Genomic DNA, 23245 nt, shown 5'->3' on the forward strand with positions numbered 1-23245 from the left:
TTTGTAACCAAAATTCATGGTGTTTTTTTTATTTTTGCTATCATGGGAATTGAAATCACATTATCCTGACAATATTTTGAAGATTATATTTCAAACTAATGAACCACTGCAACAGATTGACGATGGTCTCCTTTGGAGGTTCCCCTCTAGCAGAGCATGGAGAGGTCACTCCTTCGACAGCCTAGTTGACAGCACACTGTTCTAATTGCTTGGTTTTGGTCACGCCAATGACGGTCAACCGCCGGCATATCTGTCATCTTGAGGAGGTTTGGCTCCTTGTTGCCTGCCAAGAGATATCAAAGTTTGTTTAAGTCAAGGCTGTTATTTTGTAATTTGGTTTAGAGTTGTAGTATTAACATTAAGTTCTAAAGGGAAATTCAAGTGACTGAGTACTTACCATCTGGCAAAGTGCCCTCTTCTCCCATCAGTCTTCTCCACCTGGATCCTCCACAGGTGTACACCACCGCTCGTAGAAATGCTCGGCCACACAGCCTCAGTGTGTTTGTGTTATCCTGTGTCTGAACCAGTGCTACACAGAACACACACAGCAGCATCGCAAGCAGGGGTAGGGATCTCATGGAGCTAAAAGACGCTGTGATACTGTACCAAGACACCTTACACACAAACACCGTCTTGTTGATTCTCTGAAAACATCTGCCGCCATCAATCCTTTTATGTCAAGTCTCCGGTGATGTCACACACTGTGCCAAGGTAAATTCTGAGGAATTGGCGTGTATTATCTTGGGTGACAATCATGGGCTTTTAACAACGGATGTCACTCTGGCCGTTTGGAATATGTGTGGGAATCTAGGCCATTGTGAGGATCATTGATTGACTGCATTTTCGCAAATGTTAAAGAGAAAGAATTGCACTTTTATGTCTGAACTGCAGGGTTTTTATTGCCATGGATTTAGTAAAGTGTCTCCTAATGAGATATGCCTCCTACAACAAACTGAGGTGATGGCTCTCTACATAGCAACATAGTGGAGTGTGTGACTACTATCTTGATCGTAGATCAGTGATTCCGAGAAGAGACAGTTGCATTTACCTGTGCACTTGTCAAACTGAACGGTCATGTAATAACGTTGACCTCAAAATAACCATTATGGGCCCATGTCTAGATATAAAAGGTTGGGCTGGTAACTAAAATCAAAAACATAGTTTGTATTACGGTTATATCTTTCTTCAATTAATGTAACATTTTGAATGTCACTCCGGTCATTTGCTCTGTATCACTTAAAATACTGATTACATTCTGAATGAGAGTGTCCTCCATGGCATCTGGTGGCCAGAGACCCCAGTAACTTACCTTACTTGTTTGACATTGTACAATCCTTACAATCTAGTGCTTTACGTACACATTTTACTTTTAATTCACCTTTGTACTCAAGGTTCTCTATCCATCGAGGGTTTAACTTTAAGTAAGTCAGAGCTGAGGCACTTATCATCTGAGGCACTGTGACAACTGTGGCAGAAACCGCCTGGCAACTGGGAATACTCTGATCAACAAACATGTAGGTAGTGCAAGAATTAGTTCCAAATATGATGATTATTTGAGTGGAGTTAGTATAATGAAGGGGGATATTACTGTTTCAGCCTTTTACTCTAAAACCATCATCAGGTAAAGGTGTTACAAAACAATAAAAACAACAGGTGTGCCTGCTGACTGCTCAGATGCATCAATTAGGTTAATGATGTGACAAGGCTAAACTCTGTATACACACATATATTAACGCACACTTGATTACCACAATCATTGTTAATGGTATTTGTAGTATGTGCCCTTCCTGCTATGGCAAGTACAAATGTTTGCTGGGATGACAGAAATTAGATGTTTGAATTTGTTACATGATTTTAAATGTTAATACAATGAGTGAGTTCCCTTAATATCGAAATAAAGCAGCATACAGTGTTGTCTGTTTAATCAGCATTACTGAAGTTACAGTATATACAACAGCACCTTTGGATACTACACTACAAGAGTGTAAAGTCTTGCAATATATAATATATATGGAATATGTCTAAAATACACCGTATAGCAGCTTTTTTTTTAATGCTCAGTACATTGTTCAAATCTGTATCTGCATCTAAAGGTATGCAATTGTTTTTATGAATATAATCTTACATACGTAGCCTACTGATCATGATAATACACGGACCCTCCACGCTTTGGAAGCATCATGTTCTTGATACTGCAGGTGGGCGGGGCTCTACATCCGGGAACTGCCGCTGACCCCTGACGTGACCCTGCAGGATTGCAAACATGGCGGAGGTAAGACAGTGAAATAAATATTCGAAAAAAATAAATTTACACTGCTGGATAGTTTATTCAGTCGAATGTGTACATCGTTTGAGTGTTGTAGCTTTAATACACGAAATTAAGAATCGGCTGTTTGCGTTGCTAGATAATAGCAATTTCTTGACACAAACATGTTTAGTAAACTTCGGATTTAGCTAACGTTAGCTGCGCTAGCCCAGACGGACGGGAGCTGCGGCGTTAGCGATGTTACTTCGCGGTTTTGTTTAACAATACTTAACTACCCATATTAACGTTTTCAATTGGACACATAGCGATAGTTTCACGGTTAGAGATATTTTATGTGTTGTTTTTTAGCCATTATTCGCAGGTGGTTAATACCAAGCGTAACTTGAATGCGTTAGCTAAATGTATAAAGGAGAATTAGCTTGCAACTTGTAATGTAAGTTAGCCAGTGGAGTAAATTAACCTAGTAACCACTCGCCTGTTGTGCAAAGCTAAGTGTGGTTGAATGCAGGCGGTAAACACCACTGTATCAGTGCTATTCACATAATTGAGCTGCTGCCTAAATTTTCCCGCAGGAAGTGGCGACAGTCTTCTTTGTTTCTTTTCTTGTTGAACTGCAGTCAGCTTATAGGGAACAAGGTCGGGCGCGCTTTTTCTGAATCCCCATTTATGCCCCAGCCCCTCCGCTAAAGTAACTCGAGTCATTCATGTTATGTACAGCAACGAACCGTTTCTAATTGTATATCTAATGAGATATTTGCCTCTGAAGCTGTTGTTTAACTTGATTAATGTTGTTCTTTTTCGTTTTCCAGCCCTCCCTCGGGAATTCGAGCCCAGGTACATAAAGTTGGAGTCTTTCTGTTGTTGTTTGTGTGCATGCCTGTTGTTGTACAGACTTGCATCTAATACGTATTAAATTTAACACTTACAATCATGATTGTTTAAGAAACACTAAATGCGTAAATAAATATATATTTATCTACAAATATACAAGAGATTTTGACATAGTGTTTATACTATGGTATCAGTCTATTTACTATCTCTGGCTCTATTAAGCCATTGTGGGTAATGCTTTAAATCAGTGAGTGTGACTGCATCGTGGTGATGCTCGATTTAAATGATTTTTGCATCAGTTTGACAACGTGCTTTGATTATTGGTAGCAAATTCCCTGGATTTGTCAAAACAGATATTGCAATGTGTTTGAAAGAGATTTATCCAAACCGCCCACCCCTGCACCTGAATATATCTTTAATCTGATTATACAAAAAATACAGATTTTTATATGTTATATAAATACTTTTTGGATTTGTTCATAATTCCCCTAAATAAATATTCAAATTTAGAGTATCTCTAATTTTGGGGGTTACTTTTCCAGGAGGTTCAGCAGGTTCCGATGACCATGATTTCGACCCATCAGCAGACATGCTTGTCCATGACTTTGACGATGAGCGCACCCTGGAGGAAGAGGAAATGTTGGAGGCAGCTGACGAGACCAATGCCAACGAGATTGAAGATCTTGCACGGGTGAGTTTCAGGCTTTCAGCAAATATTTGGTTTTGTCAGCTCTATCTGGTTAAAAAAAAAAAAAGAAGGTGCTTGCTTCCTCATTTTCTTTTAGAGTAAGGAAAGAATTGTCACTTTTCTTTTACAATAGGAGGGAGAAATGCCCATTCATGAGCTGCTGAGTCTGTATGGTTACGGGGGCGGATCAACAGCAGATGAAGATGAAGAGGAGGAAGAAGAAGCTGAAGAAGAAGATGATGACGAGGAAGAAGATGAGGAAGAGGACCTTGACAATGACGAAAGCAGCAGAAGCACTGGCGAGTTGAAAAGAAATGAGGTGTGTTAGTGTTTGTTGAGTTTCTTGACAGTGATATGGTGTACAGAAACGTAGTGTATTGTGTGGTGTTCATTGTTTTGTGTAATTTCAGCAGCATTTGTAACCTTTGTGACTTTTATATTTTTAGGGTGAGGGTGTTAAGAACTCATCAGGACAGGGAGAAGAGGTCCAGGCAACCTCTGAGGGCCGCACACGCTCTGTCAGGTCCCTCGGAACAGCGGAACTTATTCGTCCCCAGAAATTAATGTATTTTGAAAGTATGTGCTATTTTATCTTCTTTCCTTTTGTTGCAGCCTCATTGTATGTGCTGATGCGTGTTTTAGAAAACACTGCGGATTTCCCTGTGAGATTTAGCTGGTTAAATGGATGTCACATTGTGTCTTAGGCAATAACGATGCAGAGGAGGAGTCAGATGAAGATGAGGACTATGTTCCATCTGAAGACTGGAAAAAGGTTTGTAAAAACTTATTTATCAGTGTTAAACACTTGTGCTGTCAGATTACAGCTGGATTTATGCTACACTGCCAAAGACGTGTTAAAACAAAAAGCATGGTTGCTTTGAAATGCTGAACGTCTTGATTTGCAACATAAGCATTGTCCATTTTCATGTTTGTCCAATCATTTTGACTTTTAGAAATAGTCTAAACTGTGTATATATTCCCAACAGGAGATTATGGTGGGTTCCATGTATCAGGCAGAAACCCCTGCTGGCCTGTGTAAATATAAGGACAATGAAAAAGGTGAGCGGGTCAACATCTACATATTAAAGTCATAACACTTTGTGGGTTACACAAACAATACACAGGGTAAACTAAACTTGGTGTAGTGGATATACGGTTGATGTCTCATTGCCTGTTCTCTGTGAATTTGTCCTGTAGTTTATGAAAATGATGACCAGTTATTGTGGAACCCCGAGTGTCTTCCTGAAGGCAAAGTGGTGGAGTTTTTGACAGAGGCATCGAGACGAACAGGAGATGAGAAGGGAGTAGATGCAATCCCAGAGGGATCTCATATCAAAGACAATGAACAGGTGAGATCAGCACATCTGTAGCATATGTAGTGTGTATTCCAAGGTTACAGGTCATGACTGTTTTTAAAAATTTACATATTGAGTAGGGCTGCGAGCAAGAGACAGGCTATTGAAGTATTAAAGTAAGAAAACATGAACTAATGCATTGTTGGTCAGTAAGAGAAGTTCAAAATAATGCCAGCTTTGTGCTTTAAATCAAATTAGTTTTGATGATTTATTATGTTCATATTCATCCATGTGGCTAATGTAAACATGTTTAACCATTTGTTTCCTTGTAGGCGTTGTATGAACTGGTGAAATGTGACTTTGACACAGAGGAAGCTTTAAGAAGACTAAGGTTTAATGTAAAAGCAGCCAGAGGTAAAATGCCTTTCACAGTCTGATCTTAATTTTCACCACTGCTCTGCACTCAGTTTGTGAGTTCTCAACGATCACAATAAAGATGCAACATTAATGCTCATCTTCTTTGTAACAGAGGAACTGTCTGTCTGGACTGAAGAGGAATGTAGAAACTTTGAACAAGGACTAAAAGCTTATGGGAAAGACTTTCATTTAATACAGGCCAATAAGGTAAGAGAAGTGTTAAAAAGTCACAATAATCAGCCAATTCAGTCTCAATATTCAATATGTCATGACCACATTGATGATAATCATTTTGGTATTCATGACATGATTTTATTTAAAATTTATGTTGATGTGTTTGTTATGTGGCTGTTCAGATGCTCAAGGTTGGAATCTGCTGCATTTCAATCTTGTTGCATTTTGAGACAAATCAAATTTCTTAGTTTTTACAGTGTTCATGTCTCTAAATTAAGTGACTTTTGTCAGAGTCCTGAACAGTAATTTGATTTGTCTCTTATTTGAAACTGTGCTTAATCTATCTCTTCAGACGATGGTAATAATGGTCATTTCGTGTCTGCTGAATTAAATCTTTCAGGTGAGAACTAGGTCTGTAGGAGAATGTGTGGCCTTTTATTACATGTGGAAGAAGTCTGAGCGTTATGATTTCTTTGCACAGCAAACCAGACTTGGGAAAAGGAAATACAACCTTCACCCTGGTGTCACGTGAGTTTATTTTTTATATATACGGTTGTGAAAGATATTGTTCAGATCGACATTGTAAATTATTAATGATTCATATGTTTATTTTGTGTTTAAAATAAGGCAACCATGGGTGGGTCCTTCTTGCAGACACGCGTCAAATTTGCAGATCCTGAACTAGAATGGCACTGAGTAGAGTGTATAACTCCGCCAAGGCCAAACATTTTCTTCCACCAGATCCGGATTATTATCTGGATCTGAACCACATTGTACAGACTCATAGATTTCAACACCATTAATATGTCTTTATTTTACTTTTTGCGCAATCCTGCTGACAGACAAACAAACAAACAAACAAACACACACACACAGGAGAAAACAAACTCCTTGAAGGAGGTAATAAGGGAGAAATCATGGATGTATTTACACTCAGAGAACATGATCATACCAGGGAACTTTTACTTCAGTTTATTCCTGGGGTCTGTCCTATGTATCTGAGCTGATGCACCCCTGTGAAGGAATCCCACATGGATCTAAATCTCGGATATATTAGTAACGAATGTATGTTTCCCCTGAAATGTGGTGCCCTGTTGGCTACTTTCATACTGCATGGTGATGGGAAAAACTATTTCTAGCTTTATTTTAATATTAATCAGTTTCTATTCTGTTGAAATGCACCAGTCAGCCAATGAAATGTCTTCTTGTCTCTCACTATAATTTATGGGTATAACATAACATTAATGTACTGCCTGGCTTGAACTTTAAAGAAAGAACATTGGGTTAGTCTAGTCAAAGGAACGTAACAACAGTGAAGCCAGAATTAAATATTAGATCAAGCAAAACACAGCGGATTGGACATGGTCTGTAAGGATGGATTTTCATACAACAGCACTTCACAGTTCCACAGCAAATTGTTAAGACTGACTACATGTATCATAACAAGAGGCTTGTAAGAAACAGTACAGTTCAATGTGCAGTATTACACCTTAACTTAATCGCTGTATCACTATATCAAGAGTTGAGGTTATGTGTAACAGGCTGTGTACTGCTGTGTGTCATCAGAGACTACATGGACAGATTACTGGATGAGACGGAGAGTGCAACATCCAGCAGGGCGGCGTCGCCTCCTCCCACCACCTCCAGCAGCAGCGCCAGCCACTCTGAGAGGGAGGACAGCAGCAGTCAGAACGGTGAGCTGAGGGGTATAAAGTGCTGTTGAGTGTGTACACACACACAGTTATTTAAGATGTTTTTACTTTTCAAATCTAAGCCAAGACCTAAACTAGAATCTATCCTTATTATTTCATTGCGCACCAGATCAGTCATCAGAAACAGAACAAATTAAGAATATACAGAAATGCATTGTTATACATTTGGCAAATACTGATGAGTTGGAAGGCAAATACACAAACAAAAAGTTACTGACACTGAGTATGAATTTTTAATTTTGAATGACCCTTTAAAGGGTCAGTTCATCCAAAAACACCAACCAAAACCACTAATGGTATCTAACCATCGGCTTAGTTGTTTCTTAGCCTGGATTCTAAGAAATCTGTCTCTTACTTGCCTCCACCTCATTACAGTAGAAATTATTGGACTTCCATTTGTGGAGCTCAGAACATTGACAAATTATATATAATGAATTTGCTGCAACATCTCTTTACATAAATTTGTTACTGTGAAAATACCATTTTTCAAAAGTTATAAGGGGATTTATCAAACGTTTTAATGGGATACTACTACAGCTAGTACTACAGACCACTCAATATCTCATCCTTGTTTGACAGGTATTGCAAGCCACAATTCAAACCACCCAGTGGATGTTGCCCAGTTGCCCCCAGCAAATCAAGTCAAACCTGAGTCAGCTCAGTCCAACGGTCCCTCCCATCCACCGGTGGAATCTCCTCCCATTTCAGAGACCAACTCCAACGGCTGCAGCCAACCCACTGCACCCAACCATGACAGAAATGGTTCTCTGGAGCCTCCGCTGGACCACAGAGACACAGCAACGGTGGTACACGACAGGCCGGCCAAGAGATGCAGGACGGAGGCAGAGCCTTTGGGCCAAAGTGAGCTGGAACCATCTAGAACACAGGAGAACTGAAGGATCCGGAGTTTGGTGGTGTTGACTAATAGACGCTGATTTGGGGAGGAAAAAATTGTCCCTACTTAAGGCTGAAGAGCCCCTCTTGGCCTGCAAGCACAGCATCTCCTGAGAGCAGAGACTCACTTATTAAAAAGGTCAAAGGTCACTGAAAATCACACCATGAAGAACACAGCCGACCAAACTGCAGCTGGTCCCCAGGAGGGGCAGCGGCTGCCCTGTCCCCTCGTCCCTCCAACCCATCCATATAATGACTGCCTGCAAAGCTCATCCCAAAGTACCACAGCTCCATCATGTCCTACAAAGTATCCTCTACCCAATCGTCTTTATTCCCTTTTTGGAGACTTGACTAATTTTGCCAAGAAATTCCTTTTTCTATTTGTACTCAAAGAAAAATAAATCACCTGTGATATTTTTTTACACAAAGAGATATTTATATTTTTTAACAAAAAATATATAATGGGTAATTACTGTTCAAGCCATTTGAACATTTGATGAAACAGGGGACACGTTTTAAACGAGTATGTGCTGAAGTTGTCATAAAGAGGCAAAGTAGGCAAAAACAAGATGAGTAGGCTGGTGCTGTCGCTGGCTCACTTTAGTTGCACTTTGATTGTATGTTTCTCATCATTATTGATAAGGAGTGGTGACAAAACCCAGCAGAATTACATTTTCACTCCACTTCTGAACTGGCTTTGCCTCTAACACAGCTGTTTGTTTGATTATGATAAATAAACCAATGGGTTAGTCCCCCCGCAGGTTTGTTTGTGTAAAGCAGCTGACATCAGTGATGTCCTGTATTATAACTCATCATGTAGAAGATTGCTGTATTTTTGGATTTTCATAGTCAGTGCTTTGCTCAACGCTTTGTTTTTACTAGACAGAATGTCCATGATTTTTAATGTAAAGTTTGTATAGATTTCTTACCTTGAGCAGTTGGTACATTTTTATAACTGTCTGTTCATCTCTGTATTTTCTGGTCTTCCTCGTAGGCTTTGCTTTTTGTCAAGAAAACTTTCGCCTATGTTGCTCTGAGATGGATGTAATTTAAAAAAAAAAAGTAGCCATTCCTCCTTCCTCTCTGTTTGGCAGCACTTCCCATTCCTGCGTGACCCTGCTCAGTCTGACATGTTTGTTGCTAAGCCTCATCTTTTGTGCATAAAAAAACTCCACATTATGGTTGAGTGTGCTGCTTGCCTTTGGTTTAAAAACCTCTTACTGCTTAGTTTCAACCAATATTTACTGTCTCCACAGTAAGTAGCTTGGGAGCAGTGACACAGACCAGGTTGACATGAGGATGTGACCTCGAGGACCTTAATTTGTTTTGGTACAGTAGCTATTCACCTTAATGCTTAAGTGTTTTACTTTGTACTCCCAACTTTGAACTTACATTCACACATAAAGATAAGTTTGTCTCAAATAATGTTGATCCATGTAGTCTTTTTCTTTCCCTTTTTTTTGACTGATTTTTAAAAAAATTTTTTTCCCTGTAAATGACGACATGAATAAAAATGAAGTGTATTCCAAGACTGGCTATGAATGGAATAACATTGGCTATATTTAATAAATGTATTAATGATGCTCAGTTGTCTAATTGTGATTTTCCATATTGCAAACTTAAATATAAGAAAAGCAACACTTCACAATTGTATTTTCCCCACCTGTTTTAACAAAATACTCACATGCCATATGTGCTTTCTTTCATTTCATTGATTTATCAAATATAAAAATGGTCCTGCCTTTGTTTTTAATCAGTGAAATACAGTTACAATAAAGTTAAGGCACTGTGTCATAATTATAGACATAGAAGCTGATTATCGTGTCTCAGCAAATAACTTTCCATGACTGCAGCAAAAACTTGTGTGCTGACAAAATACAGAAAATACATAAGTGTTTGTAAAACATGGTTTAAAAATGGATATAGCCACATAGAGCTCACAGAATATAAAATGTGTTCTGGACGTACTTAGTTCTTCAGTGTCGGATCAGGACTCCCTGGTTTACGCTTTTTCTGTTAATTTTGATGGAAAACGTTTCAGAAAAGTAGCAGGGTCAACTTGTGCTGGAAACCTTGGAGACTAAACTTGATTGAACAATATTAGTGAGGATTATTATTGTCATAATTTTAACTGCTCTTACTTGTTTGCTCCTGTGTGAAGGTGATATAGGAGTACACCAGGCTCCCGGCGATGCTGTGGGAAACAAAGATGACAAAATCTGTTTCCGAGACAGAAAAACATCAGCTTCTCAAGACAATCATTCCAATGGTGTGTCTGCCTCACCTGATGTTTAGACCTATGAAGTTGGTCCAGGTGAATATGTAATCTCCACCAAACACCATTCCAATGTAGGTCACAAGAATATTCTGCAGGGATCACAGAGAGAGTCACCACACACATCTGCACCTGTGAATCTTACCAGCCAATAGAGAGTGGCACCTACCTTAATGCAGCCTATAATGGAGGTGGTGAGTGCTGAGTTGTACTGTGTGCACAGCATGATGGAGTACATTAAAATAAATCTGTATGACAAAATGGAGATGAATTAGACAAGAGCAGCTGTGTGGGATCTATCTGTTAACAAATGATGGGAGAAGGAGTTAGGTAGTGGTAGTAGTTTACCCCATGACACAGGAGAGCACAAACTGCGCAACAAACAGCTGATCAGACCATCCGTTGTAGTCCAACCCCTGTACTCACACACACAGACAATGGAGATCCTCAGCACTATCTCAAGTCATCAGACACTAAATTATATTTAGCATTTTGTATTAGAAGACCCATCTTACCATTTGTAAGTCTCCTGAGTAGTAAGCGTATGCCATAGTAGGGAAAATCATTATCAAAGCATTGTAGTATAGAAGCCCATATTTGCCCAGCTCCTATAGGAACAGCAGCATATAATTAAAAGAGTTTATGTTAATCAAGAAGCATCATACCATGAGATTAGCAGCTCTGCTCACCTTGGAGTCAAGTTTCTGCTTCACGTACGCACCGCTGGCCGCTGTCAGGACATTGTTCAGCATTATGAATATGTATCCTTCAAGGTCAAAGGCTAAATCAGCGCTACAACACACAGAACACGCTTAAGAATGAGATACATGCTCGTACCTGCTGCCTGGGAATTAGATAAGATTGCATTTGGGTACAGTGCACGTGGCTGTCTTACCTGGCAGCAATAAAAGCACCAAAGATCATGGTGAACACTGTCATTTTAACTGGCGTAGAGAAAGTTTTCCTGTGAGGAAAAGAATTGGGTTGGAGTTATTAAAATTAATTATTTGCGTGTAGGGTTGCGCGATCTGCGCGTGGGGTGGGGGTCTTAGGGCTGTCCCACTGTCAAACCATCAGGGGTATGAGGGCTCTACAGGGGACATTTTGAGCCCTTTATGCAGACTTTCCATAAGTCCGCAATTCTGCAGACTTTGCCTGAGGGAATTACCCAAAGTTCATAGCGTTTTGACATTAAACACGGGGTTACCATGGTTATAATGGGACGCGTAAACATCGGCAAACAACGGCCATAAAGAAATAATAAGATAGAAGAGGACCACTTAACAAACAAGCATGAAAGGAACAAACCCTAATGTTAGCATTACAAGAAAGAAAAAATACAATATATGACAGTATAAACACAGAGATCACCGTGAATCAGTGACAGAACTGTGGAGTTATTTGTCTTGCAGCCTCTGGCACTCAATCACTCACCAGGTGATGTCAATTAAGTCTATGAGGGTTCAGGGTTTGGGATTGGGCCATTCTCACCATCCTCACTCCTCAATCGATCCAACCAACAAAGGCAACGATCACGAGCCAATCAGAGGCAGAGTAGGGCGGGTCACGTGAGCACTACGGTAGGATTCCGAAATGTGCCGCTGCTGCTGTAGCATCGACAGCTAGCCCAGTGTAACGATTAAATCACAATGGCGCAACAACGCATTATTTTTTTGGCAAACCACCAGCTAAAGGGAGTCCAGCTGAAGTCCAGCCTGCTCAGGACAGCAGCTCGACCAGCACTCCGTCGCCTTCGTTTGGTTTTACTTTAGTGTCCGAGAGGAGACCGTGGCCGACAGCACCGAGAGGACTATCAACCCGAGCACCGCCACCACTAAGGGGCCTGCTGCTACCAGGAGTCAGGCTAGGACTGACTTGGCGGCATTTGAGGAGCCACCCAACTTCAGTTTTCCTGCCACACGTTTTGGGGAAAGAAACTTCCGGCCGCGCATTTACACCAACTTGGTTTGCTAAATTGAAGTGGCTTCATGAGGTGGCGGAGAGTGATCAGGTTGTGTGTTTTGCTTGTATGAACACAGTGGAAAAAAACCTGATTGATGAAGACAGTTTTAGGACTGACAACCACCCTGTCGATTAACGTCCTCTTGTCTGATGCTGCTGCCAAACAGCAGGGAAGTGTACGACACGTTGGGGAACTACTGTTCAGATCCATCAGATTCCTGGGAAGCAAGGGAATCGCCTTCAGGGGTGACACCACACTACACTGGTATGGGCCTGCACATCTCTGTGGCCTCATCCGAGAAAACATGGCTACAACACCATGACCCAGGAGAGACTGACTCGCCTCCCCTTGATGTATGTCCACACTGACATTTGAACTCATTGGACATCCAAACCCAAGGCCAAGGCCACCTTTGGGTCATTGTCACTACTGGAGCACATTGTCTGCAGCTCAAGGTAAGATATTTGGTTTATTACAAGCTGCCGCCCAGCAGTTTAATAGTCCGTTGTTTTTTATAGACCTTGTTGTTGTTGTTGTTGTTTTGGTCTGTGATGTAGTAGCATTGTTGTAGGCCTATGTTGTATTTGTATGGAGAGACACCGAATATTAATTTTTACAAAATAAACTCCAATATGTTTTTGCAAGTATTAGTATTAAATTAATACTACAAATAATAAGTTACCATATTAATGGGAAAACAAGTGAAATAGCCCTTGGCATTGGCAAAGACATGAGCAATCGGCGATCGTTCTGATCATCGTCCATCTGCACAGTCCTATTTGCGTGTGCATTAACATTTTGGTTAAATTGTGCAGAGGAAACATGAAGTTTTACTTACTTCAACAAGAGACCTTCAAACACCATGGTGAGAAAAATACTGAACCTCCTCAGAACTGTAAACATAGGTAAACTAGGAGATGAAAAACAATGTTATATTTTATTTTTAAGTATATTTTTATAATAATAAGGGAAATAATGGACAACAAACTCTCACTTGAGTCGCTGTGTCCCAAATAGTCCAGATATTTGATTCCCAACATACAGTAGAGGCAATGGGAACATCTGGAAAATAAGCAAACGTGTGAAATATTTAAAGCAGAGAAGAGTTTTGATCTTCAACATGAGAACAACTTCCTAATCTCTGTGGTATCAGCCTAAACATGTCACTCCTCACCTTGCCAGGTATACTCAAATCCATATCTGGAAATGAGATGATGCCCAACATTTTCCCACTCCTCAGCACTACAATTGTAGCCAGCATCTGCAGAGTTGTTGAAGCAGGGAGACAAGGTATATCAGTGTTCGTTTAAGGTGGACAGGAAATACATGTTGGCTCTACTCAAGAGAAACTTACTTGACCGATTCCCACACATGCTGACGATGGAAATCTGTAAAACATGTAGACAATGGCATGAATGAAGAAAAATTACTTTATGCAAATACTTACCTGACATTTCATTACTGCTGTTTCTTAGCTGTAGGTCTGCCTCTGGTTCACTTCCTAGGCATGACCATAACTACAAGCTGTGATTATTTTGCACAAGTTGGACCTTTTTAAAACTTTGATAGTTTACTTAAGTAAATAATCTGAATACTTTTACCATCACTGTTTAGAGAGATATTTTAGGCGATGGATTTAAAAAGAAACATGAACGTTTATTAAAAGAAATATTGATTTTCGGTGACTGTTCAAATATTTTTTACATAGCTTGGTTGGTGGCAAGTCAAACCTTTCAAGGTAGATGAGATGCAGTGGGGGACCTGTTGCTTTAGCATTCCTAAAATACTGCCCACGGCTCTGCTCCCAACGCGGTCAAACTGTTTTAATGTACATACACTGTCTGCCCCAAACTGAGTGAGGAAGTCCGCCTCTATCTGTCTGAACTGCCCAGAGTTTGTTGTCTTCTCCACACTTCCAATCCCCATCATTCAAACTAAAACATCCCTAAGACCTGTTGGTCAACAGTCCGAGGCGAAGCTTCCTGTAACTTGTACTTTGCACCTTTTACCTGTAGCTGGTGAGGACGCTTTTGTTGACGACAACGATGAGAAACGAGCTGACTCCGTAAAATCCCGCAACCAGCAGCTTCAGAAACACCGTTGGGCTGTCACCATTTGTGTCTCCTTTGTTTCTGGGGGATGCTCCCTCAGGTGACAAGTTTCTGCCGCCGCGTTCCTGACGTCTGTGCAGCTCTGCCATATCGGTGTCTTCAAACGGAAGCCTGCGAGTCCTCCTGCGCATGCGCACGACCGTCTAATCCAAGCGATAAATTCTGTCGGCGAAGAAGGAAATGGAAAGACGTGAAGTATCTTGACTCAACTACGTTCAACATTGAGGAATATTTTTTTAAAATCTTTTTTAACTTATCAAAATTATTTTAAGCCAAGTGTAACCACGTAAACAGTGACTGACAATGCTTCCAAAGAACCCTTATCGTCTATTTTTAATTATAATTGACTTAAAACATTCAATGTAGTAGTACGTTTGAGTTATTTTGCTGTTTAGCTTTTCCAAAAGTTTAGTTTTCCCGCGGAACAACTTCATTTATTTCTGCCACACATCATCCGGTTAACGCTCGCCACATCTTTCAAAATAAAATCTCACTATAAAAATGACACCACATAATTTTAAGATTTATGAAACAGTCGAAAAAATTTGAAGTTACATTTACGATATGTATACACAATATACACGAATGACGCCATGAATTGTTAACACCTAGTTAAAACTAATGTAGTCTAATACATCAGCCCTACAGTGAATCATACCTTCGTGAATATTATACTGTTGAGTTTTGAGTGAAACTGTTCAGGTGTTGTCTTAAGCTTTCTAACCAACTGATATAAATGGCGGTAGACTAAACATTAGACACACCGATCTGTATAACATAAGTAATACCTGTAACTACAGCTTAATTGTCCGTTAAGCTGCGTCAACATCATAACCTTCAGGAAGGTACGATTTATTGCAGGGCTGCCTGATAAACTGGCAACTAAGTGTAGATCAAACCCTTCTGGACTGTTTACATCCCACTGAAGTCAATATAGGATTAAAGGGGAATACTGTAGCTGAAACACCACAGCCTCGGTATGTTTAAACCAATAAAGAGTCAAAAGCACATTTGTTTACACCTTTAAAATCACAGTATTGATTTTAAACAACCCAACAGCCATTGGCAGAATACATGTAACACCTCTAAAGCAATTTATTAGAACAGGGATGTTTGCAGAGAAAGTTTCACCGTCATGTGGCTCAAACAGTCCTACAAGAAAACTGCTCCAGCCGTCTGTATCAGTGCATCACCAGCAAGTCTTTGCAGAGCACAGCATGTAAAGCTTTTAATTCACTCCCTAATGTCTTCAGTATAACCCCCCCACCCCATGTGAAATATACCCGCTTCATAAAAAACAAAACAAAACAAAAACAAAAAGCTCACTGGAAATGCTGACACAGGTGGCTAAAAGCACCATTACCTTACATTACATTCTGTAGCTCATGATTGTTCCACAATGACAGCTGACATTTCTTTCAGACAAATTATGCATTGGTGCTGCTGCACTGATAAAATAAAAATAAAAAACAGTAAATATGGTTCACAGAAGGGGAGGAAAAAATCTTCAGAGGACTGGTGCTGATAAAAACCAAGTGCTTTGAGATCTGAAAAACACTACAGATACTCTAAGAGCAAGATATGTCCATGGTCTAGCTATCACTCACCTAGATTTCAACAATCACTTCTCAAAAGACAGTATGAACTACTTCAGGTGAGAACTTGCAGACTACTGTTTGAGAATGGCAAGTTCTTAGCAGAGAAATACTTAAACTCTAAGTAACTAGCTGTCAAATTCACATTCAACCTCACACTTTTCTGCACACTCACACACACAAGCACACACACACCCACACACACACATATCCTTAACAAAAAAATACAATATTTGCTTAGTGGTCCTGAAGTTACAAGTAGTACAGTCCGTATGACCTAAAAGGACCAGCCTAAAGATATACATTGGGCCCTGGGACACCCTGAAAACACAGGTAGCACATCTGGATCAGGGGATACAAAGCATTACTAACCACTGGTCCACCAAAAAAGGCAAGCTATCAAAAAACAAACAAAACAAAAAAACAAAAAAGGAAAGAGGCATTTACTTTCACTGCACAACAAGCAGAAAAATACCAAGCTTTAGTAGGAAGTCACTTTGCCTGGTTACCCATCCTGAACTTGTGCCTCGCAAAGGGATGGGTAGTCAGGATCAGAGTAATTACACTTTAAACGCATGTTAAGCCATACTTCAGATATCTAGTACAAGTTTCTTATGTAGTGAAGTGCTACCACATATGTGTGTTACTGGAAAAAAAAAACTCCAGTAGAAAGTCTTTTCTAATATGACCCCATAATACTGAGCTGAAGTCATGAGGGAAAAAAAAAAAAGCACAAAAGCTTCAGGGGAAGAGATAAACACACTTCAACCTAATCGCAGAAATGCATAAATTCAAGCAGCACAAAAAAATACCAATGAAATATGCATAATCTCTGAAAAAAAATAAAAGAAAAAAGTATGAAAACATCCCTGCTTTCATGTTCCTAAATACAAAACGTCAGTGTAACAAGAGGTCCTTTTTCCGTCTTTTTTTGTCTTTTGTTTTCCTTTAAAACAGGTAAAATTTTAGTCCTCTGGTGGTGTGAGTGGTATGGGATGACAGTCTTTTTTTTGTCATTAAAATCTTTTTTTTTTTTCTCTGTTTTCTTATATACTTGAAGATGTGGTAAGCATGCAAGCCTCGTAGAGGAGGGGCCCGGAAGGGCTGATGGGTGGGCTGGTGGTGGAAAAGGAGCCTTTAGGCCAGAGCTGGGAAGGCCTCAGGATCATCCACGTTGGGGACTGACACTCCACTAGCCTAGAGGGGAGACACAGGAGAACCAGGACAAGGTTAGCTGCTATGATCAATATTTTTTGCATCAATGATGGATCACATTACTACTAGTATGTGAAATGTGTCGCGAATTATCAGCGGGAATGGTCATTTTTTTCGTTTCATTTTTACTGGAAAAAAAAAAAATGAAATGATGATTGTTGGAGCTTGTACCAAACAACTATGTTCCTTTTACATCTGGAGAATATGATTTATAGACTGGAGCACCACTGTAATAACACAATGCTTCATTTATGGTATTGTTGTGACACATTTTACCTTTATCAAAAAAGTGCAGCTTCTGCACTTGGACATATTGAAATTTTGATAATATTGTCAAGGTGCAGAAAATGTGGTCTCAATCTTCCCTTCCTGAGTCTCGGCATTGAATAATGGCCAGAGGTATTTTTGCAGAACATTATGAAGTTGACCTTTGACCGTTTGGATATAAAATGTCATCTCTTCATCATTCACTGAGCTTTCCTGAGATATCACATTGATGAGAATGGGAAAGATGGATGGACAACCCAAAAACATAATGGCTATCTACGGCAGTCGCTGGCTCGGGAGCTTAAACAAACATGTATGAATCTACGTCCGCATTTGATGACAGCATTTTGTACTTGACAGCTTTATACTATAAATATAAATGTTATAAACTCTAATTCCCACAACTAAGCACTATTATTATACAAATGCACCTCATCACTGTCATGAGGTTAGTCTGTGAGTTTTCCATTATGGACCATGTGTTCACTGCTCTGTTATTTCAGGGCCTCAGTATTCCACAGCAGGTTTTCCAAGTCAGTGGTTTTACAGCCTATTCAGGGTGAGTGAGCTAAATCTTTTGTGAGGGACACTAAACCTTTGTTGTTGGCAGCAACAACGGCTTGTATTGTTACCTTTTCGGACCGTCCTCCCCCACGTGCCGTCCTGCTGCCGCCTCCCCCGCCGCGGCCTCCCCTGCCTCCACGCGCTCCCCCGCGCCCACGGCCGGGGCGGCCCAGGTCTCCAAAGTTGATCTCCAGCTGAGATGTGATGTCGTTGGCTGGTTTGCGGAAATGGTGGTCACTGGACTCGTCAGCGGTGCCCGGCTGCTTAGAACACATGACGACAAGTATGTTAAAAGATGAACTGCACTCTGTAGTTAGACGTTCATTTTTACATATGAATGAAGTGAGTGAACGTGTGTGTTTTCTTTTAATGTGCTGCTTAGTACAACGTCTTGAAATTCTTCATTCCTTCACCCAAAATAAAAACAAATAAAATAATCTGAACACGTTAACTCTGAATGTTTTCATGGACTTTGTGGATGAAAGACCAGTGTCAGAGCTGCAGGTACCTTGTTGTACAGAGTATGTGGTTCTGCTTCCGTCTCTGAAGCGTCAATCAAAGCACCAACAGGCCTCTGAAAATGAAACGCAAGAAATTATCAGAACAGATGTAGCGTCATATCAGCTCATGAGAAGGACAAGGTGACCTCCACAACAACCTGAGCACGTGTCCCTGAAGTGCACCCAGAAATTTCATTTTGCATTTACATCAATTAAAAGGAAAAGTAAGACAGCAACGTCTCTGTGCTGCCAACTTTTAACAGCTTTCTTTTTAGTTCAACAAGGCAACAGCACCATGTCTAAAACCTGACTGTGTCCTGCAAACAGCGAGTAGTACAACAATCCAGTCATGCTCTCCTGAACAGTCAGCTTTCTGACAAGCACAAAAAAACTCTAAGTACCACAACAAAAGCTTAAATTATCAGTGCACAAGTTTTCTAACGTCTTCTAATCAAGGCTACAAACTTGAAATGATCACAAAACATCTTATATACAATCTTGTAAACTTAAAGACGTTTCAGGTCACAGTGAAAAAAAGCACTGGATAAAAAAGTTTCTGTTATCTATAATATAAAGCACCACACTCACATCTTCACTCTTGGACTTGTGCAGCACGTATCCTTTCTTCCACTGGCTGTCGGCTCCCTCATTGGGCTTACGGATGTTGAACTCCACCTTGGTGCGCTCCTTGTCCTGCATGGCCTTCCACTCGTCCAGGGTCATTTCTTTGGGGCCTTCGTTTTTCACCTCTTCGACCTCATTCTCCCTGGAAAGCCAGCAAACAACAATGCGGTGAACTTAAACCTCAAACTGCCGATCCTCTTAGCTCTATACATGCTCTCTAATCCTGAGGCCAAAAGGTCAGTCACAGTGTTGATCCCAATTGCACACCAGCTTTGTGAGGAAAATAAACACATAGAAACACTGTTTGTGACACTGAGCACCTTACCACAGACAACCAAGGAAAACATCGCAATGTGCTGGTAACGCTCTGCAGCTTCAAACTACTACTACTTTTTTTCCCCTGAAATTCTTAAAACAGATTAAATTCCCTTTCTTTTCCTGAACATCCAAATATCACCTGACACCTAATCACCTGACAGGAAATAGATACTCACTTGTTCTCAGAGCCAGCAGGTGCATTTTCCTCTCCCTCTGGGGTCGTCTCAGGAGCAGCGGTCTGTTCAGCCTCACTGGGAACAAAGACGCACAAGCACCTCGTCAATACGGTGTTTTTTTTTTTAAAAAAAACACCATTTTGCATGTGAGCAGTCCAGTTGAAGTAATTTAATATGGAGAGAGGCTTTAGCGGCACCACTTTCCAGAAAGACTGTCACATTTCCAGATTAACATACAGTGCTTAACTGAAACATGATCTCTAACTACAGGCACTACTTCTCCAATAAATGCAGAAATACATTAAAGGGTGTTGCATGCATTTTATGCAATGTTATTACACAGTTAAAATAATGAAAAGCTATAACAGATTCGTAAACCTTTCAGAATGATCAAAATTAGGGTTGCATTTTGCATTTTTATTATGTTGGGCGTACCGTACCCTTAAACACAGTATGAACCAAACTGGCTTTATTTTGACCTCACACAATAAGCAAAGTCTGGGCAAATTTCAGATGTGCATCACTATTCTGCAGACAGTAATGCTCAGATAAACAGGCCATGTGTCTGCTCGTGAAAACTCACCTCACTTCATCCTTCACATTGCCCCAGTTGTGTGAGCCACTGCCACTGCGTTTCTCCTCAGTTTTCTGATTGCTGGAGCAAAAAAACAGAAAGGAAAACACACACACACACTGATGTATGGAGTCTAAAAATACTTATAGCACACTATGGGAGAAACTCTAAAACCAACAACAATCCTCTAGTCTGTGTTGAAAAGTAGATTAGTGTACATAACTTAGAAAAAGAAAAAGACTAAAACTGATCTTAATCTGAGACATCGTTCTTGAGATGCCATTTGGGTCAGGCAGTTAGTCAGTGTAACTGCCAATAGACCTTTTAGATCAGTGAGACTTCAGTTTCAAATTAACACAAAAGTTGTTAACATTGCCACCTGGTTTTGGCAACCTTGAGCAGTTCAAGAGCTCTAGAAAATATCTCTTGACAACAAGAGCTTGGTAAGTAGTCATTTCTATTTATGGACTCGCTGGTCTGCTAAGGTCTCGGCTCAGGTCTGACTCACGATTTGTCATTGCCGCTGTGTCTGTCGAAGTCTCGTTTCCCACGGGAGTCGAAGCCGTCTCCTCGGCCCATGCCCCGTCCTCTTCCACCACGCCCACCCCGGCCGCCACCACGCCCTCTCGGGGGCCTGTCACCAGAAGGCCTGACGGACACAAAGAGACACTTAATAAATTGGTGTGTGTGATCATAAGGAGCGGACACACACACATTTATGTGCTTTTAATGCCAGAGGTGTTAAAAAAATGTCAAAGAGAGCAAAAACCAGCAGTTTACAGCTGGCTGTGCTGTGATGTTGTGGTTAAGTGAGCTAAGATTAGATTACAAACTTAATCTCTGCATACAACCCCACACTGATCCTATGATCACACCAAGCAGCCTCGGGCTTATCAGTATGTTTAAATATGCTCTTTGTCATTCATCACAGCTACCCACTTGTCTACAGAGAACTCTCCACCCCCCTCAGGCTTGTCCTCGGCGGGCTTCTCGAAGCGGCGCTCTCGAGGAGGTCTCCGGTCTGGCCTCTTGTCTCCAGGTCGCCCTTCACCCTGCCCACCCTGGTGCTGGGAACCAGGCTGGCCCTGCTGGTCTGGTCTTCGGCCCACCCGCCTGATACCTGCAAATTACAGGAGCATAAGTCAGAACTAGTACCAACTGTGCTTGTTGAAATGTTAACACTCAAACCGACCCTTACACCATTCCTGCGCTGGGACGTGCAAACTGGCATGTCTGTCACCTCTCCTGTCACCAGCATTGAAAACAGCACTTAACTTCAACTATTAATGCACTGCCTCACGGTGGGCCTCTTTTCACAAATTAATTTATACTGGTGATGAATTTACTTTAAGACCAGAGAGCTAAAAAAAAAAAACATGAAAGCCTTCACTGTGAGAAGGCAGCATCAATCCAAACAAAGAGCGGTCTGTCTAGTTTGGCGGTGCGCAGGTGAATAACCTGCGCATTTGCTTTAGAAAGCCTGCAGCTGCTAACAGAGCTGCCGTAGCCAGTGCTTGGAGCATCATCCACACAGTCACCCAACACTACACCTTCCCGTCGGATGCTGGTGGAAACCATTTCTGCGACACACACACTCACCAGTTTGCACACTGGTGAATTACACCTGAGCATTTCAGCTTCTCCCTGTGCTAGAAACATCTGTTCATGTGTCGCTCGCCTCAGCTTGAGAGGAATTGCCAGTCTGTCCTCTAATAGCAACAGGACAGGGTCCATGTTGACCTCACGCTGTGTTTCGCTCCGACCAGCAGCAGCTAACGCAGCTAACAGGAGCTGCACATGACAGTTGATGCGAAGTAACGGAAAATAAACATGCACTGCATATAAGAGAGGGAGCAGGTGGAAAATGTTACCCTCTTTCTTCAGGGGGACTGGAGCCTGGGACTCTTCCTTCTTGTCCAGCAGCGGGTTCTTCCTGTCCTTCTGTGACTCCTTCTTCGGCTGCTTGGCGGCTTGAGCCGCGGTCTTGGTGGAACCAGCGGCGGCCCCCTCCTTCTTCTTGTTTTCAGCAGCTTTCAGGATCTCAAACGGGTCGGACTCATCATCTAATAACTGGTCGAACCGGTTGGTTACGACGCAGCCGAAGCCTTCTTGCAGGTGTCCGGGCATGATGGCGCCCCTTCAGCGGGATTCACCTCCGATTCTACGAGGCTTGATGCGAACAATTCGCTGGATGCTGCCACAAGATGGCTGGGAGAGCTGCCCCTTCTCTTCCGGTGCGAGCACCATCCGGGACATCGTGCAGCGCGCACCAATCTGAACACACGGTGGCTGCAATGTTTTTATTTACATTATGTAACGACGTGCTTTCATGTCCTCCTGCAATAATCCGGGGTTTAATATCTGAGAGGAGTTACTTGCACGGGAGCCTCTCAATTGTCCCACAATAAGCTGGCGAGTGGTGCGGCTGCAGAAAACCAGCTTCTGCTTTGTAAAAAAAAAAAAAAAAAACTACACGATACTGGAGGAAAAAATAGACTGAAAGAAATGTGCACCTATGTGATCAAACAAATACCCACTATTCGCTTACAGGAGCGCACAGACATATTTCTAAAAGGAAACACCAATATCTGGATTTGTTGACAGTAGACTACCTGTAAGCTCTGCTGTTATTGCTTTTAAAATTCATTGTCTTGTATGCGCAGCTGCAACATTATGCTGATACAAAAGACACGCATATCATGAGATTAAGTGGGATTTGTCAGTTTATAAAAAGCAGCACAGTCATGAAGTCATGTGTTTTTGATTTATGTGCATGTTTAAAAACA

At 41.1% G+C, this 23245-nt stretch overlaps 3 protein-coding genes across 5 annotated transcripts; 1 reads left to right on the top strand and 2 right to left on the bottom strand.

Moving 5' to 3' along the window:
* The first annotated feature begins 2238 nt into the window (after nucleotides 1-2238).
* Nucleotides 2239-9860, top strand: mier1 (MIER1 transcriptional regulator). Of its 2 annotated transcripts, none has more exons than XM_022754805.1 (13): nucleotides 2239-2272; nucleotides 3076-3100; nucleotides 3640-3788; nucleotides 3919-4104; nucleotides 4232-4361; nucleotides 4490-4557; nucleotides 4772-4844; nucleotides 4983-5134; nucleotides 5413-5494; nucleotides 5610-5704; nucleotides 6072-6199; nucleotides 7238-7365; nucleotides 7963-9860. In XM_022754805.1, exons 1-13 carry the CDS (start codon nucleotides 2264-2266, stop codon nucleotides 8277-8279), a joined length of 1542 nt encoding a protein of 513 aa, XP_022610526.1. In that variant the 5' UTR covers nucleotides 2239-2263; the 3' UTR covers nucleotides 8280-9860. The 2 variants fall into 2 exon arrangements, with proteins under 2 accessions (XP_022610526.1, XP_022610527.1); XM_022754806.1 differs by having other exon boundaries at nucleotides 6153-6199.
* Nucleotides 9861-9949: 89 nt separating this feature from the next.
* On the bottom strand, nucleotides 9950-14753 carry LOC111228778 (UDP-N-acetylglucosamine/UDP-glucose/GDP-mannose transporter-like). Its single transcript, XM_022754807.1, has 13 exons — nucleotides 14525-14753; nucleotides 13870-13903; nucleotides 13690-13776; nucleotides 13510-13577; nucleotides 13354-13425; nucleotides 11448-11516; nucleotides 11242-11344; nucleotides 11068-11160; nucleotides 10901-10968; nucleotides 10722-10800; nucleotides 10562-10644; nucleotides 10419-10471; nucleotides 9950-10290 (listed from the first exon to the last, which is right to left on the bottom strand). Exons 1-13 carry the CDS (start codon nucleotides 14713-14715, stop codon nucleotides 10280-10282), a joined length of 1011 nt encoding a protein of 336 aa, XP_022610528.1. The 5' UTR covers nucleotides 14716-14753; the 3' UTR covers nucleotides 9950-10279.
* A 385-nt stretch (nucleotides 14754-15138) lies between these two features.
* LOC111228995 (plasminogen activator inhibitor 1 RNA-binding protein-like) lies at nucleotides 15139-22870 on the bottom strand. Of its 2 annotated transcripts, none has more exons than XM_022755131.1 (9): nucleotides 22331-22870; nucleotides 21399-21579; nucleotides 20968-21108; nucleotides 20469-20540; nucleotides 19886-19960; nucleotides 19356-19533; nucleotides 18776-18841; nucleotides 18336-18530; nucleotides 15139-17418 (listed from the first exon to the last, which is right to left on the bottom strand). In XM_022755131.1, exons 1-9 carry the CDS (start codon nucleotides 22584-22586, stop codon nucleotides 17359-17361), a joined length of 1224 nt encoding a protein of 407 aa, XP_022610852.1. In that variant the 5' UTR covers nucleotides 22587-22870; the 3' UTR covers nucleotides 15139-17358. The 2 variants fall into 2 exon arrangements, with proteins under 2 accessions (XP_022610852.1, XP_022610853.1); XM_022755132.1 differs by having other exon boundaries at nucleotides 18336-18527; nucleotides 22331-22869.
* Nucleotides 22871-23245: the final 375 nt, after the last annotated feature.

This window comes from Seriola dumerili, unplaced genomic scaffold (genome assembly GCF_002260705.1).
Source record: "Seriola dumerili isolate Sdu_G_001 unplaced genomic scaffold, Sdu_1.0 BDQW01000226.1, whole genome shotgun sequence".
NCBI classification, from domain to species: Eukaryota; Metazoa; Chordata; class Actinopteri; order Carangiformes; family Carangidae; genus Seriola; species Seriola dumerili.